This window comes from Rhopalosiphum maidis, chromosome 4, assembly GCF_003676215.2.
Source record: "Rhopalosiphum maidis isolate BTI-1 chromosome 4, ASM367621v3, whole genome shotgun sequence".
NCBI classification, from domain to species: Eukaryota; Metazoa; Arthropoda; class Insecta; order Hemiptera; family Aphididae; genus Rhopalosiphum; species Rhopalosiphum maidis.
Genome location: NC_040880.1, coordinates 25504936 through 25529827, shown reverse-complemented (window position 1 = coordinate 25529827; position 24892 = coordinate 25504936). Strand labels below are relative to the sequence as shown.

Here is a 24892-nt window from a genome sequence, read left to right as displayed (position 1 = left end):
AAATGTCTTTACTATAAATATAATATACATAGTATTATGTAAATTTATTATACTGATAAAACAAGTTTTTAACACTTAATTAACTATGTCACTAATATTTTTGAATTAATACATGAAATGAATTAAGAATTGTTGTTACTAAGAATTATCTTAATAATATTAAATCTAAAACAAAATGTATGTGCATTAGATAAAAATAGTTGTAATAATTGTTTTTTCAATTTTACTTATTCATAATTTTTATAATTGTTCTGATCTTGATATACAATAAAAACTAGATAATTAATGTAATAGAAAATATTAATTATTAGGAAATTGTTTTTTTTTATGCATTAAAATTGAATTTAAAAAAAATGTTCTATTCATTATCTTACATAAGAATACTCAACGGTATTCAGTGTTTATTCGTAGTGTAAATGAGTTTTAAAGTAAAGAGTAAATCGGTTTTTTATGAAGCAAGTTTAGTCAAACACAGAGATACTTATAAACCATATTACCAAATAATAAAAATATTTTTACTTAGCTCAAGGAACAGGAACTAGACTCAGTATACTGTAGAATTTATGAATAATAATTCACTTTTTACTAATTTAAGTCATTATAATAAGTCATTTACTAATTTTTTGTTTTCTTAGATTTTTCCTCCACTAATTTACGCATAATGACTAACCTGTAAGTGAAAATCTTTATTTTTATAAAAGATAAATAATTTTAAAATAAGTTTTCTAAAATATTTAAGTTAATAACATATTATACTATTTGTTCTTATATGTAACTTAGTTTTTTTTTTTTTTTTAAGTATTTAATAGCTGATAGGAACAGAATAATAAATTAAATATCACAATTGTTTATAAATAAAATTTGATAGTTGATATTATTTTTACTATTTTACCTTCAACAAATAATTAATAGTTTATTAACAAATTAAAGAATACTCAATATTGATATTTAAAAATCATAGCTAATGAATATGATATTATTAACCCTTTAGATGGCAATGGGAAATAATTTCCCACAAATAAAATTAAAATCTTGAAGGTTTTGTTTCAGTCATTCATCAATAGAGCGCGTTAAAGCAAATGTCAATAAATCACTAAACTCAGAAAATTGTATACTATATATTTATTAATTTTTTATTTTTTTCTTTATTTAGTTTTTTTATACGATTTAAAATATTATTTCGTTGTAATTTTTTCAGATGGCACCATACAAATAGTTTTTAAATTTTTAGCTATACAATGTACAAATTTTAATTAGTATGATAAAATTAAATGCTTAAAAAATAAAAATTGATCGTTGATGTAAATTTTGATATTACATGTATATTATACCTATGTTTAAGACATTGGATAGGTTATAAATATCTTGTTAATTATGATATTCATACATAAAATAATTCCTTAGTTCAAAATTACCAGTATCTACTATACTCGATGAATTTTTATTTTAAATTGTTGATATAAGTTTGCTTGGTGGTCAATTACTTCAAAAATGTAACACAAAATGTCAAACAAATTGTTGTTCTTATAAAATACTAATATAATATTAAAAATACAATTATTTTTTGTAAGCATATAAAGTTTGAATGTCACAAAATCATGAAAATATGCAAATTATTTAATAGTTAAAAATATTATGAATTTTTATAGCTGAAGCTTGTACATTTTTATGATTAAACGTTCTTTTACTATGTAACTCTTACAGAAAGCTAAAATTAATACTGTATTTTTTTATAGACATTTAAAGTTTAAATTTGTCAAAATTGTAATTCAATAATATTATTTTCCAAAAATAAAGTAGATTAATTTTAAGCTATTACCAATTAACACCATAAAATTATTCATGCCATTCTAGAGGAACTAAGAATTGACTCAAAAGTTATTAACCATCACTGAAAGTTACTATAGTAAAAAGCAATATTTGTGAATGTATAAGTAATCCACAGACCCACAGTAAAACTATTAATTTAGAAACTTACTATAACTGTAATCGTAATAGTACATTGTTATTTTTAATGACTGTAATATTAGTTAAAATGATAGAAATTTGCTTTATTTTAACATACAATTTATTAATATTATACATTTCATCAAAACTAATTTTTGAATTACAACATATTTTAAACAAGTATTAGAATAAATATATAAGCGGTACCCAAGAACATAAAATACCATTTTTAGTTCAATTTATTTCTAATATTAGAATTATGTACTTTAAGTTTTAAAAACATAATTAAAAGTTCCAGAAAAATACTTTACAATTTATAAAAGTACAAAATAATTTACTTGTAAACAAATAATATATAAAATATATGAACTGCAATATATTTTTGTAAATTTTAAAATAAATTAATACTTAGATTCGTTGACAGTATTGATTTTTAAAATTAATGACAGTAAACAATTAATTATCTTAGGACATACAAACTTAAAAGTGAAATGAAATTTAAAAACTTAAGTATACAACATACTACACTATAAGTCTATTAATATTTCATAAATTTAATATTTATAATCAATTTTAGTATCTTACTTGTGATAAAGCAGTCATATTTTGAACAATATATAATCTTTGAACATTGTAGATAATTTATTTTGAGGCAAATAATTTTTTATTATATTTGAATTCAACACAATTGTATATTTGTTTTTTATAAATAATATTTGAGTTTTGAGCAAAAAAATAAAAATAATAATTTAACTATTACTATTACTGTAGGTAATTTTACAGTTGATTACAATGAAAATAAGACTATAGTCACAAGGCAGGAGAATATAACCATTCCCTTTATACATATTATACAAAATAATCAAATTTTAAATTAATCTTTAAGTATCACTTTTCCATAGTTTTATTGTCTTGTCGTTTTCTAATGCTGCTGACGCAATTATATTTGCTGTTGGATGACATGAAGTACACAAAACTACATCTGTAAATCAATTAAAAAAAATTTTAAAATACAAATTTGATGTGTCATCATGACAAATGTATATTATGTAATTCATTTTTAGATTCTATATTTTAAAAATTAGAATGAAACTTAATGAGAAAAATATTATCTGTATTTGAAAGTTAATGTTTTTCAATAACCCAATTTTTTAGTGAGTTTTGAATACATAAAATATTGCAATTTAAAAATTCTCATTAATCATTACAAACCGAGTTATCATAAAAAATGAATTTCAAATACAGATAAAATTATCAGATTAAGTTCCATCATTGATAGATTCATTCTAATTTTTAAACTTAAACTATTGAGCACAAATTTGTTAAGATCTGTGCTTTTAACATGGGAACAAATGTGGTATATTATTAAAAGCTGTCAATCAATATGAAACTTAAAATTTAAAAATATATGAGCTTTAAGTCATCTTTTTGTGTTATCTGTTAAAATATTACTGAAATAATAATTTCTGTTAATATTTCATTAATGATAAAAAATATATATACTTAGGTTTGTGACCTGTGATTATTAATTTAACTAAATTTGAAAGAGGGTTAAAGGGGGTTGCTTTTTACGTCCGCCACCTGTCTCTGTACCCTATACTTCAGCTTTATATATTTTATCCTTGAGTATGGATTGGTCATTTGGTATCCTTAACCAATTGCGCCTTGAACTCGTTTAAAATTGCTACCTATCTATTATTGAGTATTTATTAAAATTAGAACACACGCCTCATGGTTAAACCTTTATTTATTCCACTCTCAATATTCTATCTCTGTCTTCATACTGATCTCATGTTTATCACATTACTTCTTAATAGTTCCATTGACTTCCGACTTACTAGCCACTGTTTCCCACATATTCTACAAGACATCCTCTTTTTTCTGTCCCTACCCATCTCACCACATATGGTAAAAACCAACCTCTCCACAGAATGAATGCTTCGCCTGTTAAACCAATCTTAGTCCTACCACTTTACTTCTTTCTGTTTACTTATTTATTATCTGTTATCTGTTTATTGTATAATTTATAATTATTTTATTATATTTTTTCATATTAAAGAAATTTTTTTTTTTTTTACTAAGGTTTAGAGATGACATTTTTGAATAAAGATATATTTAATAAAATAATACTACAAGTTCTTGTTTCAACAATAACATTATACATTTTTATTATTAATTTAACTCTTCTTAAAAAGATATTTTTTATTTATTTTTAGTAGAGGAAATCTAAAAATGTTTTACATGTTATAAAATAACAATGTCCTAGAGCCTAGATACATACTATACAAACAATGGTAAAGTTTAAAAAGTAACAAAGTAAAAATGAAATACAAACAATAACTTTTAAAGAGATTCAAAACATGTACCTGTATGGCCTTGTAATTTTTGTACAATTTCTTTTGATTGTAAATTCCAAATATATACCATATTGTCTTCAGATCCCGAAACTATCCACTAAAATAATATAAACAAGCAAAATTAGCATGTACTTAATATTGTAATAATTAAATTTTAACACTTACTTTTCCACCCGTCACAGAAAAATTTGCGAATATACAGTATTTCTCATTTTTATGGCCAACATAAGTTTTAAGACATTTGCCTTTTGTGTAATCCCACAATTTTAGTGTATTATCAAGGGTGGCTGCCAAGATGTACTTTCCATTAGGTGAGAATTTTACGAATGAAACAGGTGGATTGTCATCATCGATCAGTGTTTTTAAACATTGACCACTAGCAGTATCCCAAATACGACTAAGGTAAAAAACAAATCATACAAAATTATAAAATATTTATTAGATATAAGTAAACTTTAAAAGATATTACCATAAACCATCATAACTACTAGAGACCACAAGAGATCCATCTCTATTAAAATGAACAGCACTAACTGGATCGGAATGAGCAGGAAGTGTTTTCAGACACTTACCACTTTTTACTTCCCAAATTCGTACACTTTCATCAAACTAAAATAATAAATATTATATAAAAAATAGAATAATGATAGTTACTAAATATTAGAAACTTACAGATCCAGAAGCTATTAAATTTGATTGTGGATTAAAATTACAACAAAAAACGTAGTTACTATGGCCTTTAAGCGTCTTGACACATTTTGACTGAAAAAATTTAAATAAAAATAATAATTAATCTTTTTCAAGAAAATGCCAGTGTTGTCTCCATCTCATAATTTATAATAAACCAAAATTATGTTGAGCAGACTCAGTATTGGGGGTGTTGTCTCTAATATTACAGTAAATTAACCTATTACCTACAAGCTATAAAATTACATATCCATTTTTACAATATTTCAATTTTTGCTGGATACTTAACATTTTTAAATTGTAATATTTTACAAACATAGCTTACAGGAAAACTAATATTTGGAAGAGCCAAGTACAAACACAGATTATATCTTTAACTTTAAACTATATGATAGGTAAATTATTTTACTATAAAAGATAAAAGATAAAGATTTAACACAAATTAGTTCTTCTAAATTGAATAAGAAATTATTATTTTGCATGTTTGTTAGATGTAACATCTGCAGGTATATTCACTCAATAATAAATAAAGACTAAAATATGTTATACTGCTCATAATTAGAATATATATATTAACTACAAAAAAAATTCTTACCGAACTTAATTCCCAAACTTTTAAAGTCTTGTCATCTGAGGCAGATACTAAAAGACGACTATCTGATGACCAACTGACATCGCTGATTCCTAATTTATGTCCAGCAATAGACTTTTCAAACTTGCCATCATAAGCACCCCAAATTTTGATTAATTTGTCAGCAGCTATAAACAATAATTAATAAATTAAATAAGTCAAATATTATAAAATAATCAAATTTATTTTAATAATCTTAACTAAAATTAACAAAATACATTTATTTAAGTATATTTCAAAATATATATTGAAGCATGTGACGCCAAACATATTTAACATTAATTTAAAAAAAGTGTACAATTTTTTATGCCTGTATCCATAATAAGCACGCAAAAAATTATACTCCCTCCATTTTTTAAATTTTTATTTTACTGCTTTTACACTATATACACACATATAATGAAACAATAGTAAGATAAAAGTCTCTTAAACATGATTTAGTGGTCTATGATTGATTCATTACATTTTATCTAACAACTAAATTAATAAAATTTGAACACAACTCGGCATTAGTCTTTTATTTCACTATTTTACCATATTGAACTCTATAAATTAAAGTGTATTTGTGTATTATACTAGGTTATTAGGTATTAATATTATCAAATAAGTTTTAATATCCATTTTAATAATGATGAAATTTGTGGTATGTTGATACTTAATTTAGTAATTTATTAGTATTGGATATTTGTTAATACATTATTAATATTATTATACTAAATTATTTTGTGTGTAACTAATAAATGTGGCTCATGTATTTTTGAAAATTTAATGAATCTTAAAGAGGTGAATGATATAATTAACAATCTGCAATCAAGTTCCTGTATCAACAACAATTTTCCATTCATATAATGCATGCAAAAATCAGTAAAATGTGATAAGATACCATAATTAGCTTATTTATAATTTGAATACAAGACATAGGGCTTTTTAATACTTTTTAATTTTTTCTTTAAGTTATTAATGTAAACCATCAAATATAAAACATAGTTCATATCAAAAATATATTACAAACTCTAAAATTTAAGAAAATAACTTACATGAACTCGCTAGCCATTCGCCATTTGGACTGAATTTTACTGACGACACAGCTTTGGTGTGACCAGCCAATGTAAATTTTAACGAGTAATTGGGTTTCTAAAATATAAACATTTCTTAAAGAAATATAAAGATGAGATGTGAAAAAACACAATTACCACATTGCTGGAGGATTTTTCTCGATCCCTGGCCGGCTGCATACTTTGGCCAAGTGGGAACGGCCACAGGGGATGAAGTGTTGTTTACAAATAATAACGAGTTCGTTCAATAACTCGATACTGATCCAGAAATGTGGGTAATGAAAACCTCTTGGTATTATCTAAATGTCGAATAGGCTCATCAAGCAGTAATATTCCGTCAGTGGGATTTGGTTAGGTTTCGTGTTTGTTTATATCCGTAGGACACTAGGACCTATAAACACCGAGCTTTGATCACCGCCATCCAATCGCCACCGCTTATATGTATACAACACCGAAGTATACTGTCGGCGCCGCCTTTGGAACAAATATCAAGCGAATCGTTCACTCCATGATAAATACTCCTTTGTTATCAATTCATTATCAACGATGAGTAGAAAATAGAAATGTCACAAATCACAATATAGGAACCGAGGTCCATGAGTCACGTCAGGTAACTTGAATTTAAATATAAATTATTAAAATATTAACATTCTTCTATTATTCTGTGCTATTACATTTATTATTATATTATAATTAATAATAGTCTTAAGTACCTATATAATATGTACAATGATATTAACAAAATATATTTAAACTAAATGGCTTTATAGTTATTTGAATTTAATGTTTAAGGTTTCTTATCTTTAAACGTTAATAACATTTTTATGCTAGCATAAAAAGCTTGACAATTTAATGAAAAATTACTCATAGCTTGTACATATAATTAATTTAAAATATCGTCACATAATAATATAATGTGTACAACTACTATATATATATATTAATATTTATCACGGACCACGTTAAAAAAGAAACTATTTTATCAAAAACTAAAGATATGGATTCTTTTATATTTTTAATTTACATTTTAAGTTGTTATCCTAACAATTTAAAAATATTAAAAATACATTGGCTTTGTTTTTTCACAAATGTTATTTAAAGTTCAAATATTGATAAAATTTGATATTTAAATAAAAATAAAGATTTTATTGTTATTTTATTGTACCAAATTCAAAAATATTCATGAGGACTTGAAATTTTACTATAAACATTACAGGATTTTAAAAATATTTTGATTTATTTTGGGTTATTATAACTATAATATTTATTAGGCATATGCGCATAGCTCGAAGCTCAAATCTATTCACAATTATCTACACTGTTCAGGGACGTACGCAAAAAAAAGTTTTGGGGTTGTTTTTGAAAATCAGTTATTGAAAAGTATAACTTTTTTTAATAAATATACAAAAAGAGTTTATGAAAATTAGGTATACTTAAAATATTTTTTTTAAATATAACATTGATATAACAAAATTAACATTAAAATTGAATAATAGTAAATAACCATGCAAAAACCCAAGTATTTTGGGGGGTCTTTGAACACCCAAAATACCCGCTGTGTACGTCCCCGACACTGTTCTATGGCGGTAAGGCGATACCGCAATACCTATTGAATTTAAACTCGAAAATTATTAACAATAGTATATGACAGTGGTTTTCAAACTTTTATTATACACGGCACAACGTACATTTCAAAAAATTTTCACGGCACACTGACTTTTTTTTAGATGAGCAAAATTGTTTTGAATTAATTATAATTATATATAAATTTAATAAGAAATATGTAATTAATGGGCTAACAAATATTTTTAATTCTTAGACGAATAGTTGACACATCCTCGCATTTTCTTATATCACAATTCAATGCAATCGGTAATTTATAGAAACACCGCAACACATTTAGTGGATACTCGCGGCACCCAGTTTGAAAACCATTGGTTTTTTATATTGATGTATACTATTATAATAATTTTTTAGATAAAATAAATGTGATTATTCCCTCGTTTTTGATTCAATTAAAAAATTGTCATACTTTTTCTAAATTATAAATTATAATTTATAAAGCTATACTCAGACACATATGACTATACGATATCCAAATGTGGGGTTTAGCCAAACCTTAAAATCATTGATGGCTTCAGTTTTTCAGACTTCAGTCCATTTGTATTTACAAAATTATCTTTGCTCCATACCTCCATGGGATATAATAAACAAGTAAATATATTTTCTCATACACGTTAAAAAATATAGTCACTATCTCCAATATTATTCTGTTGTGTAGCCATAGACAACTGAAAGCCTTCCCAGAATGTGTAATATTCTGATATGTTTATTTTTTTATAGATTTTATTATTATAAATCGATGTTCAAACGTGTATAGAATTAATTGTTTAATAAATATAAAATTAATTAGTTAGTCTAATCGGATATGAAACAGGAATAGTGATTGAAAGAAAAAGTGAGCACGAAATAAAAGTTCATGCAAGTGCCATATAATTTTTCTATTTCTGATTAAAAGTATCTCCTATTGTAATATGATAATAATATATAATATACAGGGTGATTCTTTTATCATAACACACTCATTATTTCAAAAAGTATTCATGTTTTTGAAAAAAATTTTATACATAGTTTTAAGTTGTTAAAAAACAATGTTTTTACTAAAAATTATATTTTTAAATATTTTTAAGTATTTAAAGTTTTGATTCGCGGAGTGGAGTGGTACGGGATTACCTCTCAAAATGTTCGTACTATAATCCGCTTGTTTAAACTTTAAATACGTATAACTCATAAACTACTTACCATAAATCCGATTTTTATGTATCAAAACACTTAGAATATGAAATTAAAACTATGTTGTCATTCAAAAAAGTAAAAAACTTAAGAAAATATAAGGATAAAAAATATTTAAAAATATAATTTTTAAATAAAAACGTTTTTTTAACAACTTGAAACTATGGAAAAATATGTTTTCAAAAACATGAATACTTTTTGAAATAATGAGTGTTTTATGATAAAAGAATCGCCCAGTATATATAACAGATGATAATAATAGTATAATTAATATAAATAATAAATATACAATCGTGATGGGTACGTGATTTGTCACTCAATACTCATCAGTCTCTAGTTCATAAAATAATCAATAATTTAATTACCAAAGTACACATAAATAAATAAACTAAATATAATTAATCGAGTCTTATCCGTGTATAAATGAAATAGCTTCTAAGAAATGTTCAATTGTTTTATTTTTTATTCCTTCATTGAAGTAGTCTATGCATAACCATTTTAATTTGGTTTGATTTTTACTGTTAATTTTCTTTTTATATTGCCTAGTTGTATTGTTCCTAAATTGTACTACCTTGTTTTGGTATCATCATCATCATCATCATCGATAACAATTTCTAGTTTCATTTCAAGTAACAAATTAAGTTTAAAGCTCATATGGCCATATAACTTAAATTTTTTTTATTGATTTTTTCTCGTGGGGTTTTCCGAGATTTAGGAATAGTATGTTAGTTATTGTATATTTTCACACAATATATATATATATATGTATAATATATAATTGATCCCTGGTAAAATGAGATGAAATCAGAATTACCCAAAAACTTAAAAATTAAAGTGAATAATTTGAAACCAGGTTTCTATGTTTAAAATTTAAGTCAAAACCCAAAAAATTCATATCAGTACATATTATGTACCTGCTCAGTAACTCTTTATGCCGGAACTTGAATAACTATACGATAATATATATACGATACCCAGATTTTAATTTTTAATTGATATTGATATATGTTATCCGGTAAATTTCGACGTCCCAAGTAAATCCAAGAATTGAATTATTAGTACCTACTACTTTATTATGAAAACCCTGGATATTTCCAGGCTTTTATAGGACCAGCCATAGTTGTTTCGGAACTAAAAAAGTTATACTGTGTTTTAATTTTCAATTAATTCAGTAATTCTCGTAACACGTTGACGTACGTTTACATCAAATAAAATATTCAATCTGGTTTGAAAAAAAAAATTAACGAATTTTAAGTTGTATGTCTGAATTTTCATAAAATTACATTCTCACTACGACATTCACGACAAAGTTTCTTTCAATTATCGTATAGTATTTGATAATATGTATTTACTATTTTATTTAAAGAGTAACTGGTCGCGGCTTTTCATTGGCGACCAGTGGAATAGTGTGGTTTCTTTGAAAGACATTTAGGTCGGGTAGCTTTCCTACACTGGATATTGTTTATACTCCGGAATCTGTAAACAACAATAAACTTCATGGTATATCGTAAAATGTTGTATACCTCAGTCCTCAGATAATAATAATACAATTTATATTATATCTGTATCTGTATTCCGTGTATAGTGTTGAAAGCAGCAGCTATTATAGAATATTAGATAAGATTTTATTATAAGTTTTTATAAATTGTATAGTAAATTACTATGATTTGTTATAAATAATTTTTTACGCAGAGTTCGTTTAAACTAAAATATTAATTTATTTCTTGTTCGTTTTAAGGGTACAATTGTGTTATACAATGGTACCTTCTTATTAATTAGTACTCATTATGTAAACACTAAATAACTGATCTGCCGTATTATTTTGTTGATCTTCGAATGTAGATATTGATATTCGGTACGTTAGATTTTGTTCCTAACCAGACTCTTTGGCTGAATTATCAATAATCTGCTTGATTAAATTGGCTGAAATTTGATGTATGTACAATATTATTGTGTTAAAGCGCATTTGCCGTCATAATATGATTAGCTTTATTAATACGCAAGTATATAGTGTTCTAGCCCAAATCTTCGTCCACTTTTTTTCTTTATTAAAAGTACAAATACGTATTGAAATTTAAAATGTGTAATATAATCGTTGTAATGCCATAGTAGATGGTTTGAATTCAGACTATGATACATTATATAGAACTCACATTTGAAATGTTATCTGGTTTCTTAATTTGATAGAAAATGGAAATATACATTATATATTTTATTCTACTATAATTTTTACCTTGACATTGAATATAAATACACTTGTAATTATTTTAAATGCAGTAATTAGTATACTTGGAAAGTACAGGTGTTAAAATTAATCATTTGTTTGTTGCTAGATTGAATTTAAATTGTATTATCTTATTTTATAAATATAATTCCCTAATGAAATATTTATTGATTCCTAATTGTTCAATAATATATTAACATCCTATTTTTTTTTTATTTTTCTTAGGAATAATTCAAATTAACTTGGGTATATAAATTTGATGTATTTAATGAGATTATATTATATTTTTTATACTTGAAAGAAGATTTAAATTTGGGAAAACAATATTTAAATCATATTTTTTTCCATATAATTTCCATAAAAAATATAGAAAAAATACTTTTAAAAATTTAGTTGTTTAAAATATTTAAATCCTAATTTATACAAGATATACAGAGAAATTACTTATTCATAAATTATGGGATGTAATTAAATTATTTTTTATTATATTAACTGATGTACAAAATATAAGAATAATATAATATATATTTAAAACTATATAAGTATAAATGATGTTACAGTGTTATAAATATTTTTAGGACTTTCAAATATGAATAATTTGCAAGCATCTAAGTTTTTTAAAGCCATTAAAACTTATCATACACACATTAATGATGACTTTGAACAACCTCAGATTATTATTCCAACACTTAGATCTTACCAGCGAAGAGCTGTGAAATGGATGGTCGACAGAGAAAAAAACAATATTTGTGAGTTAATTTTTATGCTGCAATTAAATAAACAATAATCACATTTGCAAGTGGGCAAGTATGTTCCAGGACTCAGATTTAATGTAAATGCATATTTTTATATATTTTACTTGGAACAAAATTAATTTACAGAACTTAGGTGGTGCATCATAAAAACTCTCCACCTCCATAAAAATAAATGAAGCTATTAAATTTTTAATTTGCTGTTAATTTCTGCTTTTATTTTGCTTAACTGATTTTCAAGTTTTTTAATATAAAATAATATAATAAATACTAAACTAGCTTTCATAGATTTTTAATATCAGTTTTTTAATTTGTTTTTAAAACAATGCTAGTTACATTTAATATTTTATTTTGAATTATTATATTTAGATTAGATTAGGAAACATATACTATTCTACTAAGGATTCATTCTAAAATAATAAGGTTAGTAATAATCAATAAATCTGTTTCTATACATTTGATTAGATTTGTTATGAGGATGCCTATAGAAGTAAATGAAATCGAGCAATGACCGAGAGAATGCACCTTTAGGTGTTTTTTTTTTATCCACAAGTATCTAATGTTTAATCCAAGCCAACTACTAATAAATTAAAAATATTTTCTTATTTATCTTTTCAAACTGTTATTAATATATAAATGTAATTTCTGGAAGTTTTGAAATTTGTTGGAAATAAAACTTAATTTTCCTTCATATTATTAATTTAAACGTTAGTAAAATGAATTTAATATTTAAACAAATACATAAAAAAATAAGTAGACAATATTTTAAAAGAACACTAAAATCTGGTTGACTATTACTGACAATATACACATACAGGCACAAATCAGCACTGTAGATTTTTTCTTCATTCAGCTGCTAGCTTATGGGTTGAAGATAAAAATATACTTCAATTGTGTTAAAAAAAAAATATAAATACATATATATTATAGTGTTCTATAGTGTATTAGTACACTATATGAAAAAAATTAAACATATTTATTTTTAAAAAGTAAATTATTCAATCTTTTTCATTTTTTTGTAGATTTATATTTATTTATTTGTAAATTATGGGCAATGGCTTTATATTTTCATGGATGAGGGATATATCAGTTCTCAGTTATTCTACTATTTTATTATTTATCATATCTTTTAACTTGTAATTTATTATCCATTCCCCATCTTAATTGTGTACAGAAGAACTCATAGAACACATGCATTTTAAAAAAGTTTATCTACCCATTTTTTTTTTTTTTAAATAATTGTGTTGCCCTACTCTACAATTATGCTTACAAAACATTTATATAAATATTTAAACAAATCAATATATCACTTTAGGTCACTGAAAAAAAACTTATTGTAAAATTAATATAATAAATGCTATATATAATTTATAGTTACTGTTTGCTAACAAAACAATTAATAATAAGTGATTATTTTTTTTTTTATTTATTTATTTGCTATACATATTTTATATACTGTTTTTACGTATATATCAGCCTAGTTTTATATAATTTATTTTGTTTTAGTAATAAAATCTGATGGATCTCCATTTAGTGGAGGTATTCTAGCTGATGAAATGGGTCTAGGAAAAACTGTCGAAATGTTATGTTGCATCATGGAAAATACAGCACCTCCTGAAGTATTAAACTTAAAATTGTCCACATATATTTTTATTTTATAAATGTTTTTTTTTTTTTAGTTCTATGACCAAAATATTATAATCAAAGATAGTATTAAAAAACCATTGATTCAAAGCCCATCTAAACCATCATCAAGTAAATATATAGCATATACCAATGATAAAGATCTTAAAATAAAATCAACAAGTAGTTCACGTAGTATGCTAGAAAATTGGTATAAAAATATTCTAAGTGAAATGAGTACGGTACCAAAAAAAGCCATAGAGAGTAATTTTAATGAAGATGCTCATATTGTTGCATGTTATTGCAAGGAAACACCACCTAAAAGTATCTTAGTGTATTGCGCAATGTGTGGTAAAGGCCAGCATGCACAGTGTGTACATTTTGAGCCAAAACCATTTCAAGAAGTGCCATACTTGTGTTCTAATTGTTGGATTTTAAATGATAGACTGCAGTGCAAGGCTACTTTGATTGTTGTACCACAATCTATTTTGAACCAGTGGATTGACGAGGTAATATTTACCATTTAGCTATAAATTTTTATTGTGTATTAATACTATGATTTTAAATTGTAGATAGAAAAACATATTGCAAAACCCGGTTTAAAAGTTTATGTTTACAATGGTGTGCATTCCGATGGTTATATTCAACCTTTTTCTTTTGGAGACTATGATATAGTCATAACTTCGTATAATACTCTCTCAAGAGATTTAAACTATGTTGCAAATGTTGTAAGTATAATTATTGAATAATATAAACAAAATAGGAGCTTAGAAATTAATTTTTTATATTTAAAAAGAAGTTCATATAAATATGAATACAATGATTCATCCAAAAAAAAAAGTATACAAATTAGTAATTAATTAATTAAAAATATAAAATGTATTGTATTTAAAAAAATGCATTTATGTTTATAACCAACATAGTTTTATTTATTTTGTATCATAAAATAACCTAATGTGAAGAATAATTGTAATATATTTGTTAAAGAATGTGGAAAATCAAAACAGTACTCGTTTGCGACATTCAAAAAGATACAATTATCCTCAGTCACCATTGCCTTGCATTAAATGGTGGCGAATATGTTTGGATGAAGGTCAAGCGATTGAGAGCGCAAGTAGCAAAGTTTGTGATATGACATCAAATCTAAGCTCTGTGCACAAATGGGCCATGACTGGTACACCAATACAAAAATCACTAAATGGTATGTTAAATATTATAATTTATAACATTATTTAATATATTATATTTAGTATTTACTAATGTGAATAATAAATTATGTATATTATGAAATTATGAATAATGAAAATCTTAATCATATGCACTTGTATACCTTGTGTGCTGGGACAGACATTTTTTTTTAGATGGAATGTCTTAAAATAAAACTTAATAGAAAAATAAAAAATATATTTTAGATACAATCAATATTTTATATGACTTAATTATGTGATAAAAATCAAAAGTTTTTCTTTTTGCAAGAAACATGTCTTAATAAAAATATTTTTTTATTTATCAATTTGAAAAAAATTATATATATATAATAATCTGTTATTTTCTAATAAAAAGTAGTAATAATAACTATCATAAATATTTTTAAAGCAATGGAATGAACATTTATTAAAGGGCATTTTTATTTTGGGGGAACACAATTTATGTACATGCTTATGTCCTTAATACAATATAAACAATTAAACATACAGGATGTATGTTGCTATGTGAATGGACAGTCCCCACTAATCATAATCTAATAGTCTATTCTATAATCAATGCTAATACTAGTAAAAATATATTATATATACACCATGCATAATGTGTACAATTAAAAATGCTGATAGACACATATTAAATTGTTGAAAACATTATTTATTTATTTTTTTTATAATACATGTTATAAGTTACTATAATTTTTTATTTTTTAGATCTTTACGGTATTTTAAAGTTCCTAGAAGTAAATCCTTTCTGCCATCGTAAACAATTCCTGCAACTAATGAAGGGTGAAGAAAGAGTTATGTACGAATATTTTTCAAAATTGATATGGCGTAGTTCAATAGAAGATGTCAATTCAGAATTAAACTTACCTAAACTAACTAATGAACAGCATTGGCTAACATTTTCACAGATAGAAAAATATTTTTATCTTAGCCAACATGATGATTGTGCTACAATATTTTCTAATTGTGTAACCAGGTAATAATTTAGTGTATAGTTATTTAATATTAAGTTAAAGTATTTAATTTAACATGTAATATAATTATAATACTTATAAATTCAATTTATAATATTAAGAAAAAAAAATATTTAAGTACTGTATTGTTTGGATCATAGAACTAATGGCAAATTAAACAATAATTTAGTTGGCTAATTCATCTCCTATTCTGTATTTAATACTGAGGACCACCTTCATTACACATTACATTAAACCAGTTTTTAAAAGGTGTTAAATTCAAATACCAAGTTTTGTTACTACTCATGAAGAAAAAGCAAAACCCTTCTTATATTTTTGCTGCCAATTATTTCAATCTTAAATTCGCCGTATTAAAATATTTTGTAAGACTTATTAATTCCATTAAACGAATCGTAGAATGTTTAATACCACAATTAAGTATAATAATATTCAGAATATTATATAAAAACTATATTGTAAACTTGAAATATTTGGACAAATAAGCATAAGCTTATCATGAGTTGATACAATATTTTTAAACCATATTTGTATAGTGATAGCAGAAAGGATATGAGGGTCAGTGCTATATGGGTCATGGGTATATGTGTAACATATTGGTATGTACAATTTTTCAAATCTCCTTAATTTTATAACTATGATTTATACTAGTTTAGTGCCGTTTCCTCAAACTATTATAATATATTTTAGATATATTTAATATGTTTTGTTATTGAGTATTAATTAATTAATATTTTTATAAATTTATAATAGTTTTAATGTCAGTATAAAAATCTAAAACACAAATAATATCTATATATTGATGATATTTATTAAAAATATTTTTATTGCATTAAATATTTGGTTTTTCTTTTTAAGGCTATTTCCATCCTTAGATATATCAGTAAAAAATATTGATAGAAAAAGTATTTTTACTATCATTGGACCATTATATAAGCTTCGACAAGCTTGTGTACACCCACAAGTAATTATATTTATGCGAAATTGAAGTAAATTAACATTTTAAATTAAATTTAAATTATGTTTTAGGCTGTGAATGGACAGTTTTTAAAAATAAAAGGAACAATGACAATGGAAAAATTAATGGATGTAATGATAGATAAATGCCGTGTTGAATGTAATGATATATTACGTTCAGTTGTTTCTCAGCACAATGCCCTTGCTGGATTATATCTTATTCGTGCAGAACCAGATAACGCTGTTGAACAATATAGAACAGTGTTAGGATTAATGGATAAATATAAAGATAAAAAAATAAAAATAGATACATGCCAGGTAAAGTATATTTATGTTTTTATGTTTTCCTTTTTTAATTTATTATATTGTTATATAGAAAATCCATGTTATGTATAATTTGGCCACTGTAATTGATGAAAATACAACCGTAAGTCGTGCTTTAAATGATTCGGACTTAAAAAGAGACATGGAATTACTTGAAAAAGAATATCTTGACGCTACTAAACAAAATGTTAGTAATAAGTATACATTTAATTTACATATAGTTTTTAATACATTTTATATAATAATACATATAATAATTATATTTAAACATGAGGTGATTTTGTCGTATAGCTATACCTTAAATTTTATTAAATCGACTTTGGTTTTTATTTTTAATACAATGAAAACTGTCTAATGTGGAATAGTATGGGACCAACTAAAAATTCTGCTTTAAGCAGTTTTCCGCATTATTGAATAATAATAGTCAATGTTTAGTTTAAATATTTTTGTGTACAATTTTGTACAGTTTAGAGCTAATATTATACAATATTTTAAGTTAAACAATTAAGAGAACACTACATCCGCGTGTGGTGTTATCTCCATCTTACAAATGTAAAACAGCAAAAACTGTTTTGTGCGGAATAGAACCACTCGGACTGATAGTTAAGACTTCAAATTAATATGTAATATAGTTTGAAACATCTGTAGAATAGTTTTTTTTTTGTTCTATACACCAATACATTGTTGTACTTATGGGTAAAACTCACCACCAAATAGATTATTAACATTATGTAATGAGTTAAAGGACTGATTTTCTATAATTATTTTTAATTTGTTTATTGTTACAAGTGTGTATTATTTTTACTGTACTATTTTTGACTTTTTGGTGTTATCTAAATATCAATTAAACAAAAAAAGTTCTTATTGTTTCAAAACCCATTATTTTTGAAATTGAATAACTATTTTTGAAGTTCCAATATCGAAAAAAATAAAAATCATTTCACAGCCAAAGTTCACCTTTTTATGTGGTGAAAATTTAACAATCCCTTTTGTTCTTTCCCGCGCAAAACAGGTTTTGCTATGTTCTAAACTTGAAAACCGGATACAACACGCCAGGTATAGCATCCTCCTTAAGAGAAATGAACTATTACTTTTATGTCTAATTAAAATAATTATTATGTAATAAATAAATAAAATTAATATTAAAAAAAATATATATCAATATTTTTTTTCTGTACTATTAAAAATATAAATATAATTAAAAGTAAGTAAATATTATTAAATATACCTAATATATTAATTATTGATTTTAGATTGAATCAACTCGTAAAACTGTACTATTTTATTCGGATAAGGTAGCTAAAATTATTGAGAATAAAACACTAGGCTATTCAGACTGGTGGTCAGACATGTTAGATTGGATTTTTTCACCAAATGACTTTTTAGCTAAAGTTCAAATGGAGTTGGAAGATTATCGTGTGCCTGGTGTTCCAAATATCGCAAACAGGTTTATATTGTTTTTTACTTTGTGCATATAACGTAAATGCTTTATATGTTTTTGATATAATTTAGATTGAAGTCTGTAAATGATGTTTATAATATTCTCGGCGTTTGGCTTGCTGACCTAGATACAGCAAGAATAGATACAATATCTATACTAAAAACATTAGAAGAAACACCCATGAATGACTTGGTTCAAAGTGCATTAATTTGTCATCTACGTTTAAAATCAAAAAAGGGGAATTCAAAAAATAGGTATACGTGATTTTTGTTTTATGTTTTTCTTTAATTTAATTATGATTTTATACTTAGGAGGTGTTTATTATGTAAAGCTGAAATGGAGCTGCAAGTATATGAATCATTATTGTTTAGTGTTTCTAATAAACAGAAGAATACACTAGTTGATAAAACCGAAGAAAACGATCAAGAAACTTTATATGAATGTACTAGTAAAGGTCTTTGGAAGATGTCTCAAAAAGAATTTTTACTTATGAGTAAGTTGTGATATTACATCACATTTTTTCAGACTTCTTCATAGTTAAATATATTTTACAGAACTATTCCAGTATGGACAAGCTAAAATTATAAATAAAAGCTGTTTGGAAGATGCAGCTGAACACATGAAGGTACTAGAGTTGGTACGTAAAGAATTCCGTTATTTACGGCTGTTATGGACTCATCTCAGTGATAGTCTTTCTGCTCATGATGAGATAGTTATGGCAAAGTCAAGATTAAGACTTGGAGAGAATGGAGATAGTTTTATGCAGTCTGAAGCAGCAGATGGTCCACCTAAAAAAAAGTCTAAAAGAGAAGACGAAAATGATGTTATTATGGAACAATATGTTAGTAATTTATACATAAAAAAATCAAAGTTAGATTATACACTATTCCTGGTATTAAGGCATTTAGTAATTTAAAATTATTTTCAGGTGGATTATCATGTGATGTCATTAACTGGAGATATTCCAATTACTAGTTCTCTCTTAGAACAAAGAATTGGAACACTACTTTATCTAGAAAATTTAAAAAAAGAAAAAGAAAACTCTACTGAAGTTGATACATGTCCAATTTGTTGTTTGAATGGTGATGCAGGAGTATGTAAAACACAAATAATTGTATGCAATTTTGTAATTATTAATTTTTTTATTTTTGGTTGATAGTGGGCAGTATTATTATGTGGCCATAGTGTGTGTAACCAGTGCTTAGCAACCATGTGTAATCATTCAGATGCTTTTGATATAGCATGTCCTATGTGCAGGAGCAATACCCCAATGGATTCTATATCCTACGTAAAAAATAACCGAGAAGGTGAAGTGTCAAACATAGTAATCAAAGGTTCTTTTTCTACTAAAATTGAAAGTGTGACTTTAAAACTAATGGAATTGATTACTCAAGATCCAAATGTGAAAGTTTTAATATTCTCAAATGTGAGTTTTATTTATAAAATATTATATAGTGTAGCATGAAATTTTTTAATGTGAATTTTATTTAAAAAATTAATACATGTTTTTCTCCTTAGTGGGATAAAGCATTAAATCTTCTTGGAGAAGCTTTGGATCAAAATTCAATCAATTTTAGAATACTAAAAACAGGAAAAAAGTACAAAAAAACACTAAAAGATTTTAAAGTATGTAAAAAAATAAATATATATATAAAAAAAAAATATGTAAATGTTGACATAGTATATGTATGTACATAAAAATTAAATACTAATGAAAATAGTAAAGTATAATATTTTATATTTGTTTGTTATTAGTCAAATAACAAAATAAATGCATTATTAATGAAGTTAAGCCTGGGTTCAAAAGGATTGAATTTAACTGAAGCAACAAGAGTATTTTTCATGGAGCCAATAATTAACAAAGCTGATGAGCTTCAAGCCATTGGGAGAATTCATAGAATAGGACAAACCAAGTAAAATTATTTATTATTAAAATCTAAATATTTTACTATTTAAATAATAATTATATTATAATAACATAGGCAGATTCAATACACATTTATATTTATACAATATAAATTATAAATATTGAAGAGATGTATAATTTGTATGTTTGTAAATATAAAATATACAATAAAATAATATATATATGTATATGTATATCATAATTATTTTTTTAGACCCACATTTGTACATAACTTTATTATTCGAGATTCTATTGAGGAGAACATCACAAATGTATTTTCCGGTGCCATGTTTGATAGATGGGATGATATCACACTTTCTCAACTAATAAGAGTATTTGAAAGAAAAGAATCTAATTTAATATTAGAGCAAAATGATGACTTAAGTGAATAGTAATTTAAATATTTAATTATTATTATTATACTTATCTATTGTTCATTTTATTTTATATAATATGTAAAGAAGCCAATCCTTTATATTTTTCGTATTTCTAAGTCAGCTTAACTTTTTTATTTATAAGTATTATATACTAAAATATATTTTGTTATTTATAAGAACATTTGTTTTTTTTTTCTGATAATAGATTCAGAATACATTTTTTATGTTTTTAATTTATTGATTCTTTATTATAATTCTTCATATTTAATAAAACAAAGTGATAATATTTTTTAAGATTTTTATATACATTTCTTAGTTGAATTTAAGTGTATTTTGCTTTTAAATTTAAAATAAGTATAATTTTACATTATAGTGTAAATAAATAGATGACAATGATAACAAAAATTACTCTTTTTATTTTCTCCTATCTTGTATGATGATAATTTGGACGTACTTGGCTAAAAGAGCTTAAGGGGGTTTAAATACTCTATCACTTAAAATAGATAATAGTTTCGAAAACAGATTAGGTTTTTTAATACTAAAATTTGAAAAAATGCTTTTTTTTTTTAAAAAACTATTATTAAAAATATTTTTGAACTGATTGCTAATGTATCAAGTAAATTAAAAAAATTTTATTCTTAACATGTCAGATTATAAGTTAAGTTAAATTTAGAACGATTTATTACTTGCTTACAACAATAATTATGCATATAGCTCTTTTAATATTAAATTTTATAATATGTTTACCAGACACGAATTTAAGGGTTTATAACCTTGCTCTTTAGACTGGCGTATTCTAGTTTCTGTCTGTTTTCAGCAATAAAATTAAAATTAAAAAATGAATACAGTAAAATCTCCCTTAACAAACACCTCCAAATGGCTGACATTTTTTCGAGAATGGGAACATTTTCACTACTCATCTATAGGAAAATCTCTAAATACAGGACCCTAAATAATGAAATAATATAAATATATATTACCATATGTTATTAATTTTTTTTATATATATTTTGACTTTGTTAGCGGACTAAAATAAATGTTGGTGACTGAAAGATGATGTTAAAATGTATATCTTGTCTTGTCTATATCATTTCGGCTTTGCTCGTGTACTTTTTTTATTGGTGGCCATCAAAACTTTAGTTTGATTGAACACTTTAACTCCATAATATATTGTATTTATTTGTAATAAATTATTTTGTTAATTTAAACATGTCAAATAAATTATAATAAATTTATTTGACATACATAGCCTGATAGCCTCGTATTTAGATATGTAAATAAAAACCCCTGTATAGGATGTCAAATTTGGTGGCCACTAGTTTGAACATATGATTAAATTTATTGCATGAGGTGTGGGCGTGAATAGTGTGATCACTGATCATATTAAATTTTCAGTTTTATGAGACACACAAGGCATGATTTGAAGTTTGGACATTTGGTTAAATGTTTTACTTGGGTATTTTGAGAATTGAAAAACGAGGATTGTAATAATATTTTAACTTAAATAATTAGTTAAGGGCAGAGCCCAACTTAGAGGGGGGCTGCAGCCCCGGGCCCCTGTTGATATAATAATAATGCATTACCACTTTGACTTTGTGTACAATGTACATAATGTATATCAGTAAAAATTTGTTTAAATTAAAAACTGTATATACACTTTTTTACTTATATTTATAATTTTAATTTCATCGTTTTATTTATATTAATCATCATTAAATAATTACTTATAGACTTACGGTATAATTTACTTATTATCTTATAAAATAAATTGAATATAAAAATCTATATAGCAAAAAGACCGCATTTATAATTTAAGTTGATAATTTAGAATTTAGATAATAATTAATTTTTAAAAAATTCCTAAATTAGGCTCTGGTTAAGGGGATTGGAAGCAATGAATTCCTGTCTTTATCTAACACACACGCAACATAGGATTATAGATGTGTTCTATTTCCAACGTACCAATTGATATAATGAAGCGATAAGAATTCTGAATACAGATTTGAATTCGTCATAAAGTCTACTTGAGATCGACTATCCCACATTTTTGATTTTATCTTCTCAAAATACTAAAAAATAGTAATTAAAAAATTGACATATTTCAATTTTCAGAGAAGTAAACGTGGGAAAGTCGAACTCAAGAAAACTTAATGACGAATTCAAATAGGTAATCAAATCTGTATTCAGAATTTTTATCGCTTCATTATATCAATCGGTACGTTGAAAATAGAACACGTCTTTAATCCGAATCTAGAACAAAATATCCAAATGTATCCGTTTTTCCAAAAATAAGTGCATTACACTTTACTTGCTAATAAAATTAGCTCAAATACTCAAATAATTTAAGTATTTGGACAAGAAAAATAAAATTCTATAAATAAAAAAATATATATAATAAAAAAGAGTCTAGGAACTGATCGAGTTTCTATATTATTACATATCCCAATCTACCCCTGAGACCTGAGTTGAGCTTTTAATTGTTGTTACTTGTTACTTGTTGAGATATATACATATCAGGGGCGTATTTAGAAATGTCTTATGAGAGGATGCGGCATGAAAATGCAGCAGACGAAACTTAAGTCGTATAGCGTCAACTGGGTACCATTGAACCACCAACGAAAAAGAAAAGAAAAGATTTATTAAAACATATTTGTGAAGAACACAATGATGGGATATTCCAATTTTTTAAATGCTATTGCTAATTTTCTTCGACAATAAGATACAATTTTTTATTTTTAAAAACATAATACATTTTTAGCTATTATTTGAGTATACTGTTTACATAAAAATAATTATTTTATATTATTTGACTGTGCCGTATATTTTATAATCCTATGTTGCATGTGTGTTAGACAAAGACAGAAAATCATCGCTTCCGATCCCCATAAAAGCAGTTTTTATTATTGATTTTCTCTATAGATTTCCATTTTACACGCGGGCTATGAATCATGGTAGACTATATACTGTCGAGAATGAGAATGTCAAGTTCAGGATCAGGAATCCCTCGCTTATGACACTGCCAATTTAGCAGTCATGATTATGTTTTGTAGCTGAATGAGTATAATAATATAAACGCGAGATATACAACATACCCGTCTGTTTCTGCCTTCCTACTGTGAACATATAAGTATATAACAGTGACATACTGACATAAACTAGGACTGAAAAGTGAAAACTTTTAGGATTTAATGAGGAGATGAATGCATTTTTTAATGATTTTGCAAAAACGTCAATGTGATCCATGAGTATTTAAAAATTAAAACAAAGATAAGTGTGACAAATACATATATTGTACCTATATAGTTCTCAAACTAAACTTAATCAATAAAAACATTAAAAACTATTAGGTAGGTAATAAAAAATAAACAATCATAACACAATATTATAACTATTGGTTATTAGTTAGTTTCATACATCGGCTTATAGAAAATTAACTACAAACATATTATATTATTATAATATCAAGATATACTAATCAGCGGTGAACGTGTTAATCCGCTTAAACAAAAATATATAAATAATAATAGACATAATGTACAACGACAATGTAATTTGTATATTACTATATTTGTCAATAATTGTAATCGTGATGCAGGATGTGGGCGTGACTGTGTAGTTAGTAGTTACTATAGTTGAGAT

General features: G+C 24.8%; 2 protein-coding genes across 4 annotated transcripts; one reads left to right on the top strand and one right to left on the bottom strand.

Annotated features, from left to right (window-relative positions):
• Positions 1-2722: 2722 nt before the first annotated feature.
• On the bottom strand, positions 2723-7115 carry LOC113552203 (protein will die slowly). The gene is made up of 8 exons (XM_026954953.1): positions 6816-7115; positions 6660-6756; positions 5587-5750; positions 4977-5066; positions 4774-4913; positions 4470-4701; positions 4314-4401; positions 2723-2929 (listed from the first exon to the last, which is right to left on the bottom strand). The coding sequence occupies exons 1-8, from the start codon at positions 6855-6857 to the stop codon at positions 2829-2831; spliced, it is 954 nt and encodes a 317-aa protein (XP_026810754.1). The 5' UTR covers positions 6858-7115; the 3' UTR covers positions 2723-2828.
• Positions 7116-7212: 97 nt separating this feature from the next.
• Positions 7213-21353, top strand: LOC113552183 (E3 ubiquitin-protein ligase SHPRH). Of its 3 annotated transcripts, none has more exons than XM_026954941.1 (19): positions 7213-7287; positions 12273-12443; positions 13953-14065; positions 14126-14578; positions 14642-14797; positions 15057-15270; positions 15986-16253; positions 17107-17212; positions 17278-17523; positions 17582-17716; positions 18783-18976; positions 19042-19224; positions 19282-19463; positions 19525-19811; positions 19899-20063; positions 20130-20396; positions 20489-20596; positions 20726-20883; positions 21091-21353. In XM_026954941.1, exons 2-19 carry the CDS (start codon positions 12284-12286, stop codon positions 21266-21268), a joined length of 3573 nt encoding a protein of 1190 aa, XP_026810742.1. In that variant the 5' UTR covers positions 7213-7287; positions 12273-12283; the 3' UTR covers positions 21269-21353. The 3 variants fall into 3 exon arrangements, with proteins under 3 accessions (XP_026810742.1, XP_026810734.1, XP_026810725.1); XM_026954933.1 differs by lacking the exon at positions 7213-7287 and adding an exon at positions 11097-11325; XM_026954924.1 differs by lacking the exon at positions 7213-7287 and adding an exon at positions 11097-11405.
• The last annotated feature ends 3539 nt before the right edge of the window (positions 21354-24892 follow it).

What these genes read in the sequence shown, in the direction of transcription:
- LOC113552203 (XM_026954953.1), bottom strand. Translation starts at nt 6,857, where the DNA reads ATGCAGCCGGCCAGGGATCGAGAAAAATCCTCCAGCAATGTG. An exon ending in AAGTTTGGGAATTAAGTTCG is followed by an intron (nt 5,067 to 5,586) that starts GTAAGAATTTTT and finishes AAATTTTTTCAG; the next exon opens with TCAAAATGTGTCAAGACGCT. An exon ending in ATTTAATAGCTTCTGGATCT is followed by an intron (nt 4,914 to 4,976) that starts GTAAGTTTCTAA and finishes TTATTATTTTAG; the next exon opens with TTTGATGAAAGTGTACGAAT.
- LOC113552183 (XM_026954941.1), top strand. Translation starts at nt 12,284, where the DNA reads ATGAATAATTTGCAAGCATCTAAGTTTTTTAAAGCCATTAAAACTTAT. An exon ending in AAGGGGAATTCAAAAAATAG is followed by an intron (nt 19,225 to 19,281) that starts GTATACGTGATT and finishes TTTTATACTTAG; the next exon opens with GAGGTGTTTATTATGTAAAG. An exon ending in AAGTTTTAATATTCTCAAAT is followed by an intron (nt 20,397 to 20,488) that starts GTGAGTTTTATT and finishes TTTTCTCCTTAG; the next exon opens with TGGGATAAAGCATTAAATCT.